Raw genomic sequence first — 16033 nt, 5'->3', positions numbered from 1 at the left:
CAGCAGTGCTGACATTTACTCTGTGCTTGGAGCAACACACACAGACACACATACACAATGGGAAAGGGTGTGTGCTAGAACTAGTCCTGAATAGTTGTGGATACGATCTTTCAGTGTTTGTTGTCCAATGTAATTATATACACACTGTAAACCTACAGGATAGTTCAGGATATGGATCACTGTATTGTGTTTACTAAGGCGATTTGACATTTTAGAAACCTCCACTGTGTGACGCGATCTTGTGGTTTATTGCTCTGGGTGCTGCCAGGTCATGCCAGCCTGTACTACTCCACCAGCAGCTATCTCAAACCTGCCAAATGGAGGTAAACATTACACAACACCACAAGGATTTTCCATCCTTTTTTAAGCTCCACTTGCACGCCTTCAAGAAAAGAAAGAAAAGAAAAAAAACACATGAGGGGGAAAAAAAAAGAAAAATCTGAAAGATGGATAAACTGCAGAGATTGGCATAAATAATGAACAGCAAACCCTTGTAGATTTTACCCCCACAACACTTTCTCAAAGGAAACTCCCGGGAGCTTTTTATGAAGTGTCAATCAAATGACAGAATGTGGAAATTAAATGTTCAGGCTTGAGTTCCTGCCCTGGAACCAATTATGATGGGTTAAAGGAATGTGTGTTTACCTGATGAGCAGTAATGAATTAGTCCATAGGCTAACATGTGTTCAAACAGTTAAATAGTCATTCAAACAAAAGCATGTTTTAGTATCCTGATTGCCACTTACTCTGCAAACAGACATCTGGTTGGTGGTGAGGGTGCCCGTCTTGTCAGAGCAGATAACAGAGGTGCAGCCCAGGGTCTCCACTGAGGGCAGGCTACGAACAATGGCGTTCTTCTTGGCCATGCGACGTGTGCCGAGGGCCAGGCAGGTGGTGATGACAGCGGGTAGCCCCTCTGGTATGGCGGCCACAGCCAGGGCCACGGCGATCTTAAAGTAATAGATAGCCCCTCGCACCCAGGAGCCGCCGTGGACGGGGTCCCCAAAGTGGCCAATGTTGATGACCCACACAGCCACGCAGATCAGGGAGATGACCTTGGAGAGCTGCTGGCCAAACTCGTCCAGCTTCTGCTGCAGTGGCGTCTTCTCTTGTTCTGTAGAGGCCATCTGATTACGGATCTTACCAATCTCGGTGGTGACGCCTGTAGCAACGACAATACCTATGGCGCGGCCTGCAGCGATGTTGGTGCCCTGAGAGAAAAAAAAGACAAATGAGTGCAGAGGAAGTGAAGCAGAGAGAATTTCGCAAACTGGATATTGGAGAAGCTTGATTTTCATCTCTTCATAACCTAATCATAAATCTTACAACCTATAAAGCGAATTTCTATCAAATGGAGCAATGAGGCATAAATATATACACATTAAGCAGTCTTTAGATCACTAGAGATGTGTTATAACCTTTCTAAGAACTGCAGTAACTACGTTCGACTACGTGATTAAAAGTCAGGCTTGTATAGATTTGTCTATAATAACATCAATTCCTGATATGAAAGCAGAAGATAAACATCAGTGAGCTGCAGGGGATGCACTTACAGAAAACAGCATGTTCTTTTTATCTTGGTTGACAGCTCTGGGGTCAGGGACAGGGTCAGTGTGTTTGATGACGGACACGGACTCCCCTAAAGAAAAGATTGTACATTTTCAGAAACTAAGACTGTAGAATTTTTTGAATTCTTATTTGAAAGCCTTGAAGCAGGATTGTCTGATGTCTGATGAGAAATACCTGTGAGAATGGACTGGTCCACTCGCAGGGTGGTGGACTTTATAGAGGTCACCCTGATGTCAGCAGGAACCTTGTCACCAACTAAAACAAACAAACAGAACAAAAAAACAAGCTGGCATTAACAAATAATTAAACTGAAATCAAAATGTACAAGCCTACAGTCATGCTAGCAGCTCTGTGAGGTTGCACTTAGGCACAGCAGTGCTTTGAGTTAAGTGCTAGCATACTAAGATGCTCACAGTGACAATGCTAACATATTTAGCAGGTAATATTTACACTGTTAACCATTTTAGTTTAGTCAGTTAGCCAACATTTGCTAATTAGCACTAAACACAAAGTGCAGCTGATGCTGGTGTTGCAGTTTTGCAGGTATTTGGTCATAAACCAAAGTACTGGACAAATGGATATGATGGGGATAGATGAAAAAAGTCAAGGTTTTATTACAATTTATCCTCTAGGTACCTTGAATCTGTAGCAAATTTCATGGTCGTCCATAATAATTGCATGGCTAAAAAAAAGCACCATCCAACAGTCACAGTAATATAAAGAAAGCAGAACAGTGAAGAAGACAAGATGTATTTCTGATAAGTTTGCTGTCTGAACATGAAGCTTATGTTAAACCCCTCAGGAAAGTAAACGTATACCCGTTAGTGTAAAGCTTCAGGTGAACACTCAGTTACACCCTATTGAATGTTCATGTTCAAACAATAAATCCTTGAGCAAAGAAACATCACCAGGTTCAGCCCAGGCTCAAGTAGCAGCTGCAGGTAAACAACGGCTCAATATAACCTTGATGGAGTCACATTGCTGTTTTAAAATGATCGATCATTTCCTCTCCCTTTTGTTCTCTCCTCACGCTCTCCAAGTCTCTCTGATAAACCACTTCCTCACGCATGTCAGACAGAAACTACAGACGAGGCTTGTACTAAATCTACAAAATGCTTTTCATCTACTCCACCATAGTCTTACAGTCTGCTTATTAAGCCTGCATATTAAACTCATATTTCATAGCCAGAGCATTATAAGTGTCTAATGCCCCAAAACAAAATGGTTATTGCTTTCACTTTGTCAGAGACTGACAATGAACATTTAATGGAAATATTTTCATAATAGCAGGACAGCGCTAACTTGTGAAAAACTGATCATTTAATGTAGCAAAGACAACGTTCTCAGAGCAGATGAGTGGGAAATTGCTCCAAACATTCCTAACAAATGTAATATTCTTCACTTGTTTCTTTCCAGCATGACAGACAAGGAAAAACACCTTATCATTACTTTGTGGAGTAAGCGTCTCATTAATGCCAACTCAGAGTCCTCAGCCGTCAGTGCTTCTCAACGTTAATCACAACAAAAACAAGAACTCGCTGTGAATCTACCGTTGGGCTTTTCAACATGAGTAAGGTTGGACATCTTGAACAAGAATTTCTGCTTTTCCTTGCTCATGCACGGAAAGACGCTCAACAGGCAGTACATCTTTTCTATGAGCACTTCTCTGAGAAAACTTTTCAAAGTGGTCTCACACTGTTAAGTTTCTGAGTGTTCAGTTCTTGATCTTTCTCCATTTTTCTCTGAGCTCCATCATCTCCTCTTGACATTTGCTCAATGTTGAGAGACTCGAGGGGAATTTTTCACTGCTTTTTCCTGACGGGAAGGGGGGGGGCGTGGACAAAAAATGGTGAGATAAAGAAACAGAGATGAAGAGACTGTACTGTATGCAGCTGAATAGCCTGTACTTCCATTTGCCTAGTTCTCTACATTTCTCTGTCTGACACCCATGGATTGTGAGAGAACAAGAGAGAGGGAGGTGGAGGGGGAGAGAAATGTGTGTTGTGTTTGTGTGGGAGATGGCTGGGGGCTACAAGTTCACTGTAGCAGGACTGGCCGAGAGCAGAAAAGAGAGGCTTTTCAAACGCCTACCCGCAGACTCCGGCTCTCCTATCAAACCTCCACTTTCTGCCACGGCCTCCCACAGACACTCTCCATCTGCTAGAGGAGGAATTTAAATCCTAATACAGCCACTTCGAGTTCAGATTTTTACATATAAGCAGTGTTTTAAATAACAAGATGAGAAATTATTCTGACTGTTAGTGTTAATGCTTTGAGTCTCAAAAAATGAAAAAAAAAAAAAGTTAAAAATAATCATTGTACCTTGATATTCATTCACAAAATAGACTTAGCACATGTACGTCTGGTCAAAACAACAGTAGAAGTCAGCTGATTTGGCCAACCAGAGTTCTCCTTCCATTTGGTAAAACTGGACAAATTCAGAAGGTCTTGCATAATATACTGGCAAAGAGGTCTTCATTCACGTGCAGGATAACCGTGACTCGGCTTGGTGCAGGTTTCCATCTCTTCAGGTCCTGAGTAAACCCACTAGGAGTTCCTAACAACCTGACCACTGCAATCACTCCATTTAAAAAACCGAGGAAAGTTCCAGTGGAGGCACAAATCACAAACTGTGTCGTAACCGTGGCTGGCATCACCGGTAATGTACCTACAAGTAGGCAGGCGGGCAGCAGGGTTGGAAACTTGAGTAAATATATTTATGTTCTTTTCTCTCCTCAAAGGCATTTGTGGTCAACAGTGTCCTTTTCCGATACCTCCGTACAGTTTATTTTACGCCCTAGCATCAAGTTCCCATGGAACAACCAGCAGCTAATCTGAAGTACAGGAAAGCCTGGGAAATCACTGAAGGGAAGGAAAATATTAATTTGTTTTCTTTGTCATCATATCCTTAAATGTTTCAGTCAGAGGGACTACACACGCTTCAACATCCCTGACACACATTTTTTAAGTGAGAAGAGCGTGCGGTACCTACTTCAGCTGTTTACCCCTGTTTAAAACTGCTTAGCAACAACATTATGTCAGACAGAACGAAGCGCTTAATATATGACTGCGTATATTTTACAAATATGCAGCAGAGTGCCTAATAACCACTATCATACCACTTGTAAAAGTAAACTTTGACAGTAAATGCATTCCACACTTCAAACAAGCTTGGATTTCACCTTTGAATACTGCCTCGTCTTCAACGGTTTTGCACTTACTTCTAGGATCAGCCGTCTCTACTGGCTGTCGAAAGGAAATATACAGCACTAGAGGACAATTATAAAGTAAATTAAATCTAAAATAAATCTAATGTTTAAAAAAAATGCTTTTACTCTATCATCATAAACCTTTCAGAAATGTAATACTATCTACTATAATGCAGACTATGAGTGATGATAAAAGAAGGTGTATACACTGAGCTTCGGTGGCTTTACTTCCGACTGTGTCCACATTTATAAGCTCTTCTAAATTCATTTTATTTTTGTTTTATTCATTTATTTGTTTGGGACACAGAAAGAGAATTTGCCTCAAAGCCTGATTCTCTTCTGTTGTCCTTGGCCAGTTGCTAAAAAAGGCATACTAAAATAGAATAAAAACAACACTGAGCATGTAAAAGTAGTGTTTTTCTTGTTGGGACGACCAACAAGAATCTACTTGCAGCTGCTGAGAGCCACCAATAATCTCAAAACCATTATTCAAACAGCAGATGGTTGATTTAAAGTCATATCTGTCTCCCCTCTCGCAGGTTGCCGTTAAACCTCAACCCCTTGTGAACTTCAGCGTCACAGAGATGAGCCACACGGAGCACGGACTGTTGTCATGGTGACACTGTTGGTGTTGACAGTGACGGTGATGGTAGTGGCGGTAGGTGGGGGTTGAGTGGAGTCATTTTGGTGCTTGCTACCTGTGTGGGCTTGTCTGTGTCTGGCTGTGTGCGCACACATGTGTGATGGAGGACTCGGGCTCTTACAAGCCCAAATTCCAAAGAAGTGCTATCTATCACATAAACACACACACACACACACACACACACACACACACACACACACACACACACACACACACACACACACACACAAAAGAGGCGTATGTCTCATATTCCCACACACACATAATTTGAACTCTGACTTCCTGTAAATGGCGAGGAAAACAATCTAGTAAATTTGATTTGATTTTATAAAACTCGGCCGGTCTAAGAGGCCTTCAGTGATACTTATTTGGAGGGATGATTTCAATTTCATTTTAGAAACCTGAGACTGAACAGTGCCGAAGCTTCACTGTAACCAACGCAGCATGTATAATCCCTCTCTTTGCCTCTCCGTGCTGCGATTATGAATGAACGCTGTGGGCTCTCTCTCTCTCTCTCTCTCTCTCTCACACACACACACACACAAACACACACAGACACACATCCTGAGCTCTCCCTCCTTTCCCTGCACATCACTCCGAGCTGTCTGAGGCGAATCACTAGCCATGCAAAGCCGAGGATTACACTCCCAAAACCAGTCGATGCTGACGGTGTCGTGATCTCCTTGGTGCCGCATGTGTGCACGCTTGCACATTAACACTGGCATACACAGATGTTCTGGAACCAGAGTGACAACAAGACTATTTTTAGACGAGGCTGCCCACACATGGGCGAGTTTACAGCAGGGGAATTGTGTGTGTATGTGCGTGTACGTGGGGGGGGAGTGAGTGTGAGTGAAGAGCTGACAAACATCCAGCAGCGTCCAGGTGGTGAGACTGAGAGCATGGAAAGCAAAGGGAAGGGGAAAGCTGTGGAAAATTAAACTGGGCCTTAAATACAAGGGGTGACCACAGCCACTTACACAGAACCACGCGCACATTACACATACACACACACACACAAACACAGACACAACTGGATAGCAGCCCTGGCACCTGTACATCCAGAGAAAAGACTCTTATGTAATCTGCTCTGAGATATTCCAATAGTGTTTCCAGACTCATGAATGGGTGGCAAAGGCTGTGTGAGTGAGTGTTTCTGTGCATGTCGGTGGCAGCGGGAGCATACGGGCAGCTAGGTGATGGCAGTGAGAGTCTTCTGGAGGTAGACAACGTATAAATTAGTCTCAGTGAGTGACATTAAGAGCTTCATTGGGTGCAGCCACAGCTTACCTGCAACCTCCACTATGTCTCCTGGGACGATGTCTCTGGCTTTGATCCTCTGGACAGCCTTGCGGTTCATGCGGTACACCTTTCCCATCTCCGGTTCATACTCTTTCAGAGCCTCAATGGCATTCTCAGCATTCCGCTCCTGTGTAGAGAGATGAGGGGACAATTTTAAAAAATCTTGGTAACATACAATAGAAATTTTGGTTATGGTTTAAAGAGTGTGTCCTAACACCAAGCAAGCATAAACTCAGAGCAATGCAACACGCCTTCTTTACCAAAGTGTTGGTGTTGCCGTGTCATTATTTGTGAAGCTTGCATCAAAAATTCCTGCTTCCTCTTTAACAGAAAAGAACCGAAAGGACATTTTGCATGGGCTCCACAGTTTGTTTATGTTTTGACTTGTTGCACTGACATGACTGTTCAACTGTCGACAGCCTCATCCCGTTGCAATGTGCAATTTAAATGTACAGATGTTAAGGACACAATGTCACCTTGAATAGAGCACACGGATAAAGAGACGGTAAAGGTGAATGTGTTTACCCTGCGACAGCTGGTGGACAAGATGAATGGCATTCTTTAACTTTACTGTACAGGTCTTGTTGGCCTTTGCAACCATGTGAACATCAACTGAAAAGAGACTACATTACACATTTGCATGTACACTTTAAACAAAGGCACAGATGAAGAGCGTATCTCACCTGCCAGACTCCGATAACAGCGTTGGCGATGAGGATAAGAAGAATAACAATTGGCTCAACAAAGGCGGTGGTCGTCTCCTCTCCCTCCTCAAACAGAGCCAACACCTAGATGAACACAAAGTACATATAACCTTAGCAGACATGTTATACTGCAACTCCTTAACTCCTGTGGTAGCTCAATTATATACATATACATACAGGGGATGCTTGCTCTTAAACATGTTTGGTAGCAAAAATGCCTGAATGTTGGTGAAGGAAAATGTGGTGAAAGACAGAAGAGCAGCTCAGTTCCAGTGAGTGTGTGTTGTCTATAACAGTGGTTCCCAACCCTTTTTTGTATGAAGTACCCCCCCACAGCCTTATCAGATGAACTCAAGTACCCTTTCATCTGCACCACCTGTCATGTTACAAATGTGAAATTTAAAACTGGATGTTATTTAACGCTACTGATTGTATAAAAGTGTATATTGTCACAATAATATTTCATACAATTGAACTGTCAATGTTTAGGTCGGTATGGTCATGTTTGCAGTCATACTACTACAATTTGGAGTGGCAAAAGACCATCTATTGCTTTTAGCTAGCTTTTATCCAATGCTTTAAGCTCACTAATTTAACTGTTTATCAATTACTTTTAACAAACTATTTATCCATCAGTTTTAACTATCTATTTAAACCATTTATCCATTAGTTTTATCTATCTATTTTACTAAATTTCCCATAACTGTCAGATAATTATTTCAACCATTTCCATAACTAGCTTTTTCACAATTCAGTTTCAGCTTACTACTTCTAGTGTTTATTCAGTACTTTTAGCTATCTAGGCTATTTCAACATTTATACAGTACATTAGCTAATTATTTAAACCATTTACCCATTACTTTTAGCAAACTATTTGAACTGTTTATTCATTACTTTGATTATGCTATATCAAACATTTATCCATAACTTTTAGCTTTTTCACCCTTTATCCAAAAGTTTTATCTAACTACTTCAACTGTTTATCCATACTTTTAGCCTTTTCAACAAATGTATCCACTACCTTTAGCTAATTATTTAAATCATGTATAATTTATTTTAGCAAACTATTTAAACTGTTAATTCATTACTTTTAGCTAAGTATTCCAACTATTTATCCAACTTTAAGCTAACTCTCCTTGCTAGCTAGTGTTAACTAGTTTTCACATACTTTCAATCATCACAACACAGTGTTCAGGTGTTACAGCTGACTCAATATGTGGAATTTTAAAACTGCAATTGCAGCAGTACCCTGGCGTACCAGTACTCCTGGTTGGGAAGCACTGATCTATACTGCAGAACCCTTCTGACCTCCATAGCCAAGAGCAAGTGATAAAGGATGGCTGAAGTCAGGAGAAATGCACTCACAGCCTCTATTCACAACCCTAGCACTCAAAACACACAGGCATGGAAATGGCCGGAGAGGGTCCAGGCCTGTTGCACTGCAGTAAATACAGTTAAAGGCTGCAAACATTTAAGACTGGAAGTGACTGCAAGTGCAAGATACTAAAAAACACATTGATAACACAAGAAAAGCTAATATTTCTAACATCCAGCATGAAAGCCAGTGGCGGTGTGCCATCAAAACAAATATAATTAAATGATGCAGCTCTAATTAGTCTGATATGCGTTTCTCTACCCACTCACTAGACTTTGTTATTCATTTTAGTCTGTAAGTTTTAGTTTTTGCAAGTTCATTTATACTCATAAAAAGGGCCAAACTAAAATTAAAACAAATGAAGGATAGAATTTAAAAAATCATCCAGAAAGAAAATGCTCATATACACAACAAAAAACAAGGAAAGACAGAATCTTAAATGTTGGATAGCCTAGAGCAGTGAGACGATGCCTAAAATGACAGGGGCAATAAAAATAAATTAGATCCTGAAGGAAATGAGATCATTGGGGAAATAAAATCACTGGGATTACACCAAACGAACTGGGCTAATTTAAAACACTGTCATCTTAACAATACCAAGTTTTGTAGCATGGTTTAGATCCAGTGCACTGGAGCTCTTGGACGGTAGGAAAATCACACACAAATTAACATTTACATAAGGACCTTGTGTGATCTACTTCTCTCTGTGGTGCTGTGCTGCGAGTGGTTTGAATGGCAGGGCAGTTAGCTAAATGAGCCTGAAATTTGTTTTGATAAACTCATATGCTCATTTACTTGCATGTGAAAAGACAGAGGCAAGAATGTTTAGATATTGAAAGTGTGTACCACTTGATTTTCTGTCTGACCTTGTATGGAGTGTTTTTAGCACTAGTTGCTCCTATATTTAAACTGCTAATAACAGATTTTTGGCCACTTGGGGGCAGCAGAAACAAGTTGTAAACACTGACAATCGGTTTTTAAGTTGATATGGCGAACTTGTTAGGAAACAGTAGCCTTTATCCACTACATGCTCCACTATGTTCACCAGAACTGGGTTGCACCATTGTATGCAAAAGTACAAACGTAGCCTAGTTTGAATGTAATTTCTAACTTAGTCTGGAGTTTACGTGTTACTAACATTTTAAGGGTTGCACCAGCTGAAATAGTTCCGATGTCATAATAGGTTGTTGAGCATAATAAAGATGCTCAACAAGCTATTTAAAACCAGCTCACTGGCCAAAAAAGAAGGTATCAAGGACTTAACCAGCAAGCTCTGGGAACAGCTGTGCAAACTCCGGAGGGAAGAATATCCTCAACAGTAAAGAAGGAAGAAAGAGAAAAGGTGAGAGCAGTTTGTTAAAGACCCATACAGCTTCATCAGGACTCTTCTCGGCCAACAAAAATCTGGTACACTATCCAGCTCGAAGCCTGCGGGATGCACACAGCAACCCTTGCCAGGGTCAGGGACTAGGAGCTAGTGTTTACGAACCTGGAAAACCATCAGCTGAGCTGAATGTACAGGAGCCCACATGGCAGGAAATTCAAGACATCATCCGGAAAGCCAAAGCATCAGCTGCCCCAGGCCCAAGCAGTATACCTTATAAAGGTATGCATAAAAATGCCAAAAACTTCTCCAGAGGTTGTTGAAGATCATGAGAAAGACCTGGGCCAAAGGCACAATCCCACCAAGCTGGAAACTGGCAGAGGGATGCTTTGTTCCAAAGGAAGAGGGTTCTGCCACAATCTCCCAGTTTAGGAAAATTTAGTATGATGCAGAACCATTACATCGACACATTCATCCAAAAAGGTGGTAAAATGAGATCTGCCCAAGCGCAAGATCTCATGGGCAGAGCTGTGGAGAATGGAGCCCTTCCATATTTCCTTCCTCTTGTGATCCGTGTATGACACCCTTCCCTCGCCATCATATCTGCACACATGGGGGCAAACAGAGGACCCACCTTGCAAGCTCTGTGGTCAAAAGGGGACACTGGTACACATACTGTCTGGGTGTAAAACATCTCTAACAAGGACGGTATAGGTGGTGCCATAATAAGGTGTTTCTGTCTTTTGCTGACACACTTGAGTGGGAGAGATGCAAGAAGGGGCCAGACATGGGAAGGAGGCTGCAGTTCCCAGGGGTGGTGGACACAATTCTCCATCCGGACATTGTATTGTGGTCAACTGAAGACCAGAAAATATGAGACAATGACTTTGTGAACAGCAGAGGGTATCAACGCCATTCTATCAACGCTCAGATTGTGTATGATGCTGACTTTGTTATTACAAATTCTGTAATTTACAAAAGTACCACTGGTGGAGGAAGGGAATGCAGATGATGGAGGTGACATAGACATTCCCTTCGGCAAAAAGGACCACCTACCGACTGAGGCTGCCACTATCCAGGCCTACCTTAGTGCATCCTACTTTGGATGAGCTGCAAATCAAAAGCCTCATATAAGAATAGGCATGAACAAAAATCGCTACCGCAATAAGCTTATTAAGTAGGGTTACTGTCTACAGCCTAATAGTAATCATCCGAAATGTTTGAAATATGAAACTGCACAGATAAATAACAATTATCAATTTTTTATCAATTATCAGTTTTTCTGCTTGTATCTTTTGTGTTTCCTGTGTGAGCTTCTCAATTTCAGCTGTAAAGAGTCGACATCTTAATGTATTAACATCCTCTTCTGTGCTGGGTGCAAGAGGCCTTCTGTTGCCTTTAGCATGCTTGGCTGGTGGTGGGTGGCCGCTGGACATATCCTGAGGGGACTGTGTAGGCTGACTGTTGTCTACATTCAGTCCAGTAAAGGTGGGCACTGGAGGTTGGAGGGATGCTGGTTCAAGCAGACATGCTTCTGCAGGTGAAGGGAAAAGTGGTGCTGCTGTTGGTGGACAGGCCAGAGCTGCTAGTGGGAGAGATGCTACTGAAACTGGTGCTGGAGGTTCTTCTGCTGTTCCAGTCTCAACCCCACATGAAATGCCAATCACTGTGGGGGAGTCCTTTCCAATAATGTCCAATACTAGCAATGAGTATGGCCCCATGTCTGGCTTTGGTCCACCTCCTGTTGGGACATTTTGTGGAAAGTCCTCAACTGCTTGCATTTTTAAGTCGCTCCACTTGTTCACATCTTTAATATCCCTGTGCTCCACTCCTCTCCTTTTGCATTTATGGTGTTCGTGATGTCCTCCCATATTTGTTGTTTGCATTTATTGGTTACAAAGTTGTTAAATTTAGATTTCTTGGTCTATGGTCAGACATGGCCAAAATCCCTGAAACTGTCGACAAACTAACGTCAAAATAGCATAACAATATGTTACAGGGCTAGCAAAGCTGGTAACTTGACTAAACTTGACATTAGACACTAATATTATAGTGTTGGCAAGCAAAAAGTACAGTAGAACTGATGGGAACTGTGGAATCAGGCAATAATTCTTTCTTTTTTCATCTCATGAGCAGATGCCTTTCAGAGACAAGTAGTCATGTGATCCATTGTAATTATAAAGACATTGACTAAAGACACTTTAAAGTCATACTTCATCAAGACTTCAAACTCAGAGGAAGGTGTCAAGTTGAACTATCATGGACGATAAGCCTACAATAAAAATCAAAACAAATGTTTTTGTATTTAAATGTTAAAAACACTTATTAAAAAGGACTGGCTCTAATAACATCTCTACAGAGATTGCAAATCTACTATACAATCTCTTATATTACTATACTTTTTACCACTTATCCATGCCCAGTTATTGTATAATGACAGCTGAATAATAGTGGATTCTGCAAAATGTGTCAGAGATGGCAGTTACTCAATGTCAGCTGTTATAATGAGCAGTGAAGTACACCTATAGAAGATCATACAACAAAAAGCTCCCCAATGTAACACAGAAATGTCTTTACACTTATGATTATTATTTTATTATTTCATCAAATGCAGGTATGGGAACTAAAACTACAGCACACAAAAAAGCATCTGTGAGAGAAAAGGAGAGATAAAGTGGATCCACGTGTCCATGATCTGATGGAGCTCATCAGATGATAAAAGAGTATATTCTCTGCAGAGTATTGAGCACCAGAGTGTACGTCACACCAGCCTGAGCCTGGTCGATAGCTCATCATTCCCCATCATTTGGGACGGTAAATCTCCCCTCTGACTGAGCTGAGATTGGAGGGTAACAATGGCAGTCCTCTCAGTAAGGACGGTTCAAAGACACTTCACACAATCAGCACACATTCAGAGAGGGGTTTGAATACCTAACTCCTACTTTCACGGTGAATGGTTCAAATCGAGAGGAGTAGGATTTCTTTTGGGTTTTAGGACTTAATGAGGGAATCGGGTGGAAATTTAACTGCTTGCATCTGGCAATCTGAGACAATAACAAGGCCAGGCTCTAAAATGAAGCTCAGATTCCATGTTTGGGATTTTGAAATCAATGCTTCATCACCAAAATAAACCTCTCCTTACAGCTTTAAACATTGCACTCTTCACACCCCACATGCATAACGCTGAGACACATGCCGACAGATGGCCCATTATATATGAATGTCTCCAGAGTTTTGGAACAACACAGTGTTCAACAAAATGGGGAAAAAACATTAATTCATGTCACATTGATCAGGAAGAAACACCCATAAAGGTCGTCTATTGAAAAATGTACTGTAAACACAGGAGGCTTGAAATCCAATTCAACTGTCACTTGAGTTCTTAAGTACCTTCCTGTGCTCTACTGAACTCCACAACATTGACTCAACTTCATGTAGTGACATGGAAAAACACATAAAAGATTAGCCTTCTTTTTCCCTTAAACTCAAAGGGAGGAAGTGCCCTGATTGTTTCAGGTGGCTAGTGTGGCTTTCTGTGTGGCACTGTTGTATAAACCTCTATCGTACAGTTGGCTGACTATCAGTTTAAGAACAATAAAAATAGATAAATTATACACAGCAATAACAAAAAATAATTGAGGCATAACTAAAGAGTTGACTCACTGAAGGGATTATGAATAAATTCTCCCTCTTGTTGTTTTTAACAAGGTCTCATATGAAGTAGCTTAACCTGACCTGTTTGCTCGATTATAAGAGTCACTCTTATGTCATGCAAAGGAGGCAGGAGAGTCTAATAATCTCAGTTTGAATATATTCAAAATAACAGACAAATGAGTTCCAGGTTAAGGTTTAACTTTCACTCCAGTTCGGTCCCTGATCACAGTGGAGACATACAAGACAGCAATAGAAATAGAAATAGAAAATAGAAAAGTTAAAAAGGTTATACAGGACTATTGGAATATAATTTAATAATGGAGAAGCTCTGAAGATGCGTGATTAAATAAAAGTTGCTTGGGACTGTAATATGTCAGATCACAAAGAACTTTGCTTTAGTTACCGAGCTGAAACCACTCCAGGCAACGATGACATTGTAAGGCATAAGGGTCTGTGCTGCAGTGGAAAAGGGGCCGTGTTCCACTATAAACAACATTTTTAAAGCAAAAGCCTGATTTACATGAGGAAAAGTAAGTACACACTCCAAAGTCCTGCAGCTACAGCCCACGCCTGCACTCCAAGCCTCTCACTAACACATAACAACAGTTGGAGAAGATATATTGTGTCATATGCATTTTTAGAGCAATTTTCCTACACACTGAAATAGCAACAGCAATTCCACCCCGAGACACCAGGGACGTGCTGTAATAGATGGAAAAAAAGTTATTATGCAGTCAGGATTCCCCATTCCACCCCTCTCCGACCTTCACCACCCTCGGACTCCAACCAGGGTCACAATTTGAGGCACTGCAGCAGAGGGAGTTTTGATTGATAGTTTTGTTTCCAGTTCGGCACAAGTGCTCTGCCTGTTCCCCTCTCTGAAACCATATCAACACTGGATGGAAAAGCCTTTAATACACAAGTTTCCACATGAAAAGGGACCACAAACTAGGTTGAGCAGCGTTCTAACAGGGGCATAACGCTGCCTAAAGGATATGGAGCAGTCTATTAGGTGGCAATTTCCTGGCCAATGTCCAATGTGGGTCTCAAATCCCATCAGGTACATTCGAAAATCAGGATTGAGAACAAATAAAATGAGGGCCAGTGGCATTTTAAATAGCTGGCTTGTACTTACAAAGGAGACGCAGGCAGCTAGCAGCAGGATCCTGACCAGGAGGTCCTCAAACTGCTCCACCACCAGCTCCCACAGGGACTTCCCTGCAATATGCATAGACAAATACACATCACACCATTATGTATCACACTTGATTTTAAGTTTGAGTCTCCTTCTGAAAGGAATCAAAGTGTGCACTTATACTGAAGGGTGGAGAGGATCTGTAAGATGTATTGACTGTTTCCTTGCACTGATAAGGAGCCATAAAGTAAGACAACCCTCATATTTACAGAAGAGTAAAGGTGTGTGTCCATGGGTGGAAAGCTGCAGTAGTGTACACTCCCAAAGTTTACACCTCAGTCTACAGAAGAGAAAAGATCCTGGCTCTAGACATTTAATCAGGTAGTAAAGGGAGGAGGATCGTAGCACACTGGAAAAATCAATATTTACCTTCTTCAGCCGGGAGCTCTGTGGATGTCACACCACGCCGGTTGTAGAGGAATCGAATTGGCAGGGCCGGAGAGAATGGAGAGGGTCCGGGTGGAGGGGTGGGAGGAGAAAGACAAAGAGCAGTTAATACATTTGATTAACTCAGCCTGACTTTGAGATGCATGGACACGCACAAATTGCTCTGCAGAATCATTCCCCTTGGTTATGATGATTAAATGTTCAAAACAGGAAGGCAGCACAGTAACACTGTTGTTTTCAAGTTGAGGATTATGGTCTGCCCTAGTATTGTTACTGACATGAATAACTACCACTCTAACTCTTGGTTATGCTATTGAGACAAATAATTTTTTATAGATTCTCAACTCGCAATGTTCCAATTCCAGCATCAGTACTTTCAGTGTAGCTTCAGGCCTCCAACTCAGCTGTATAATGCTTTTCAGAGATCATTGTGAACACAGACATCATGATAACAAACAGCACTGAGCTTCACAAGACCTACTCAAAGCCTTTGATAGCAGTATGATTGCTCTTCTTCTGTTCTTGTAAAGATGAACTTAATTCACTGATTCACTGGTTTCTAATCACTGTATTGCTCAGCTCTGTTATGTAATAGTAATATCATTTTCTTAACATGAGCAACTTTAATCTTATACACTTATTGAGCATCAAGGTTCCCATATCACTCAGTT

The 16033-nt window shown here is 41.4% G+C and overlaps 1 protein-coding gene across 1 annotated transcript in view; it reads right to left on the bottom strand.

Moving 5' to 3' along the window:
- atp2a3 (ATPase sarcoplasmic/endoplasmic reticulum Ca2+ transporting 3) overlaps positions 1–16033 on the bottom strand; it is a 50630-nt gene that overhangs the window by 20417 nt on the left and 14180 nt on the right. The window contains exons 2-8 of the mRNA XM_067607470.1: positions 15345–15362; positions 14916–14998; positions 7407–7511; positions 6712–6850; positions 1744–1824; positions 1554–1639; positions 747–1211 (exon numbers count right to left, since the gene is read on the bottom strand). Coding sequence (XP_067463571.1) covers positions 747–1211; positions 1554–1639; positions 1744–1824; positions 6712–6850; positions 7407–7511; positions 14916–14998; positions 15345–15362 — 977 coding nt within the window. The remainder of the gene's footprint in view (positions 1–746; positions 1212–1553; positions 1640–1743; positions 1825–6711; positions 6851–7406; positions 7512–14915; positions 14999–15344; positions 15363–16033) is intronic.

This window comes from Thunnus thynnus, chromosome 13, assembly GCF_963924715.1.
Source record: "Thunnus thynnus chromosome 13, fThuThy2.1, whole genome shotgun sequence".
Classification (NCBI taxonomy): Eukaryota; Metazoa; Chordata; class Actinopteri; order Scombriformes; family Scombridae; genus Thunnus; species Thunnus thynnus.
This window is presented reverse-complemented; position numbering and strand designations above follow the sequence as displayed.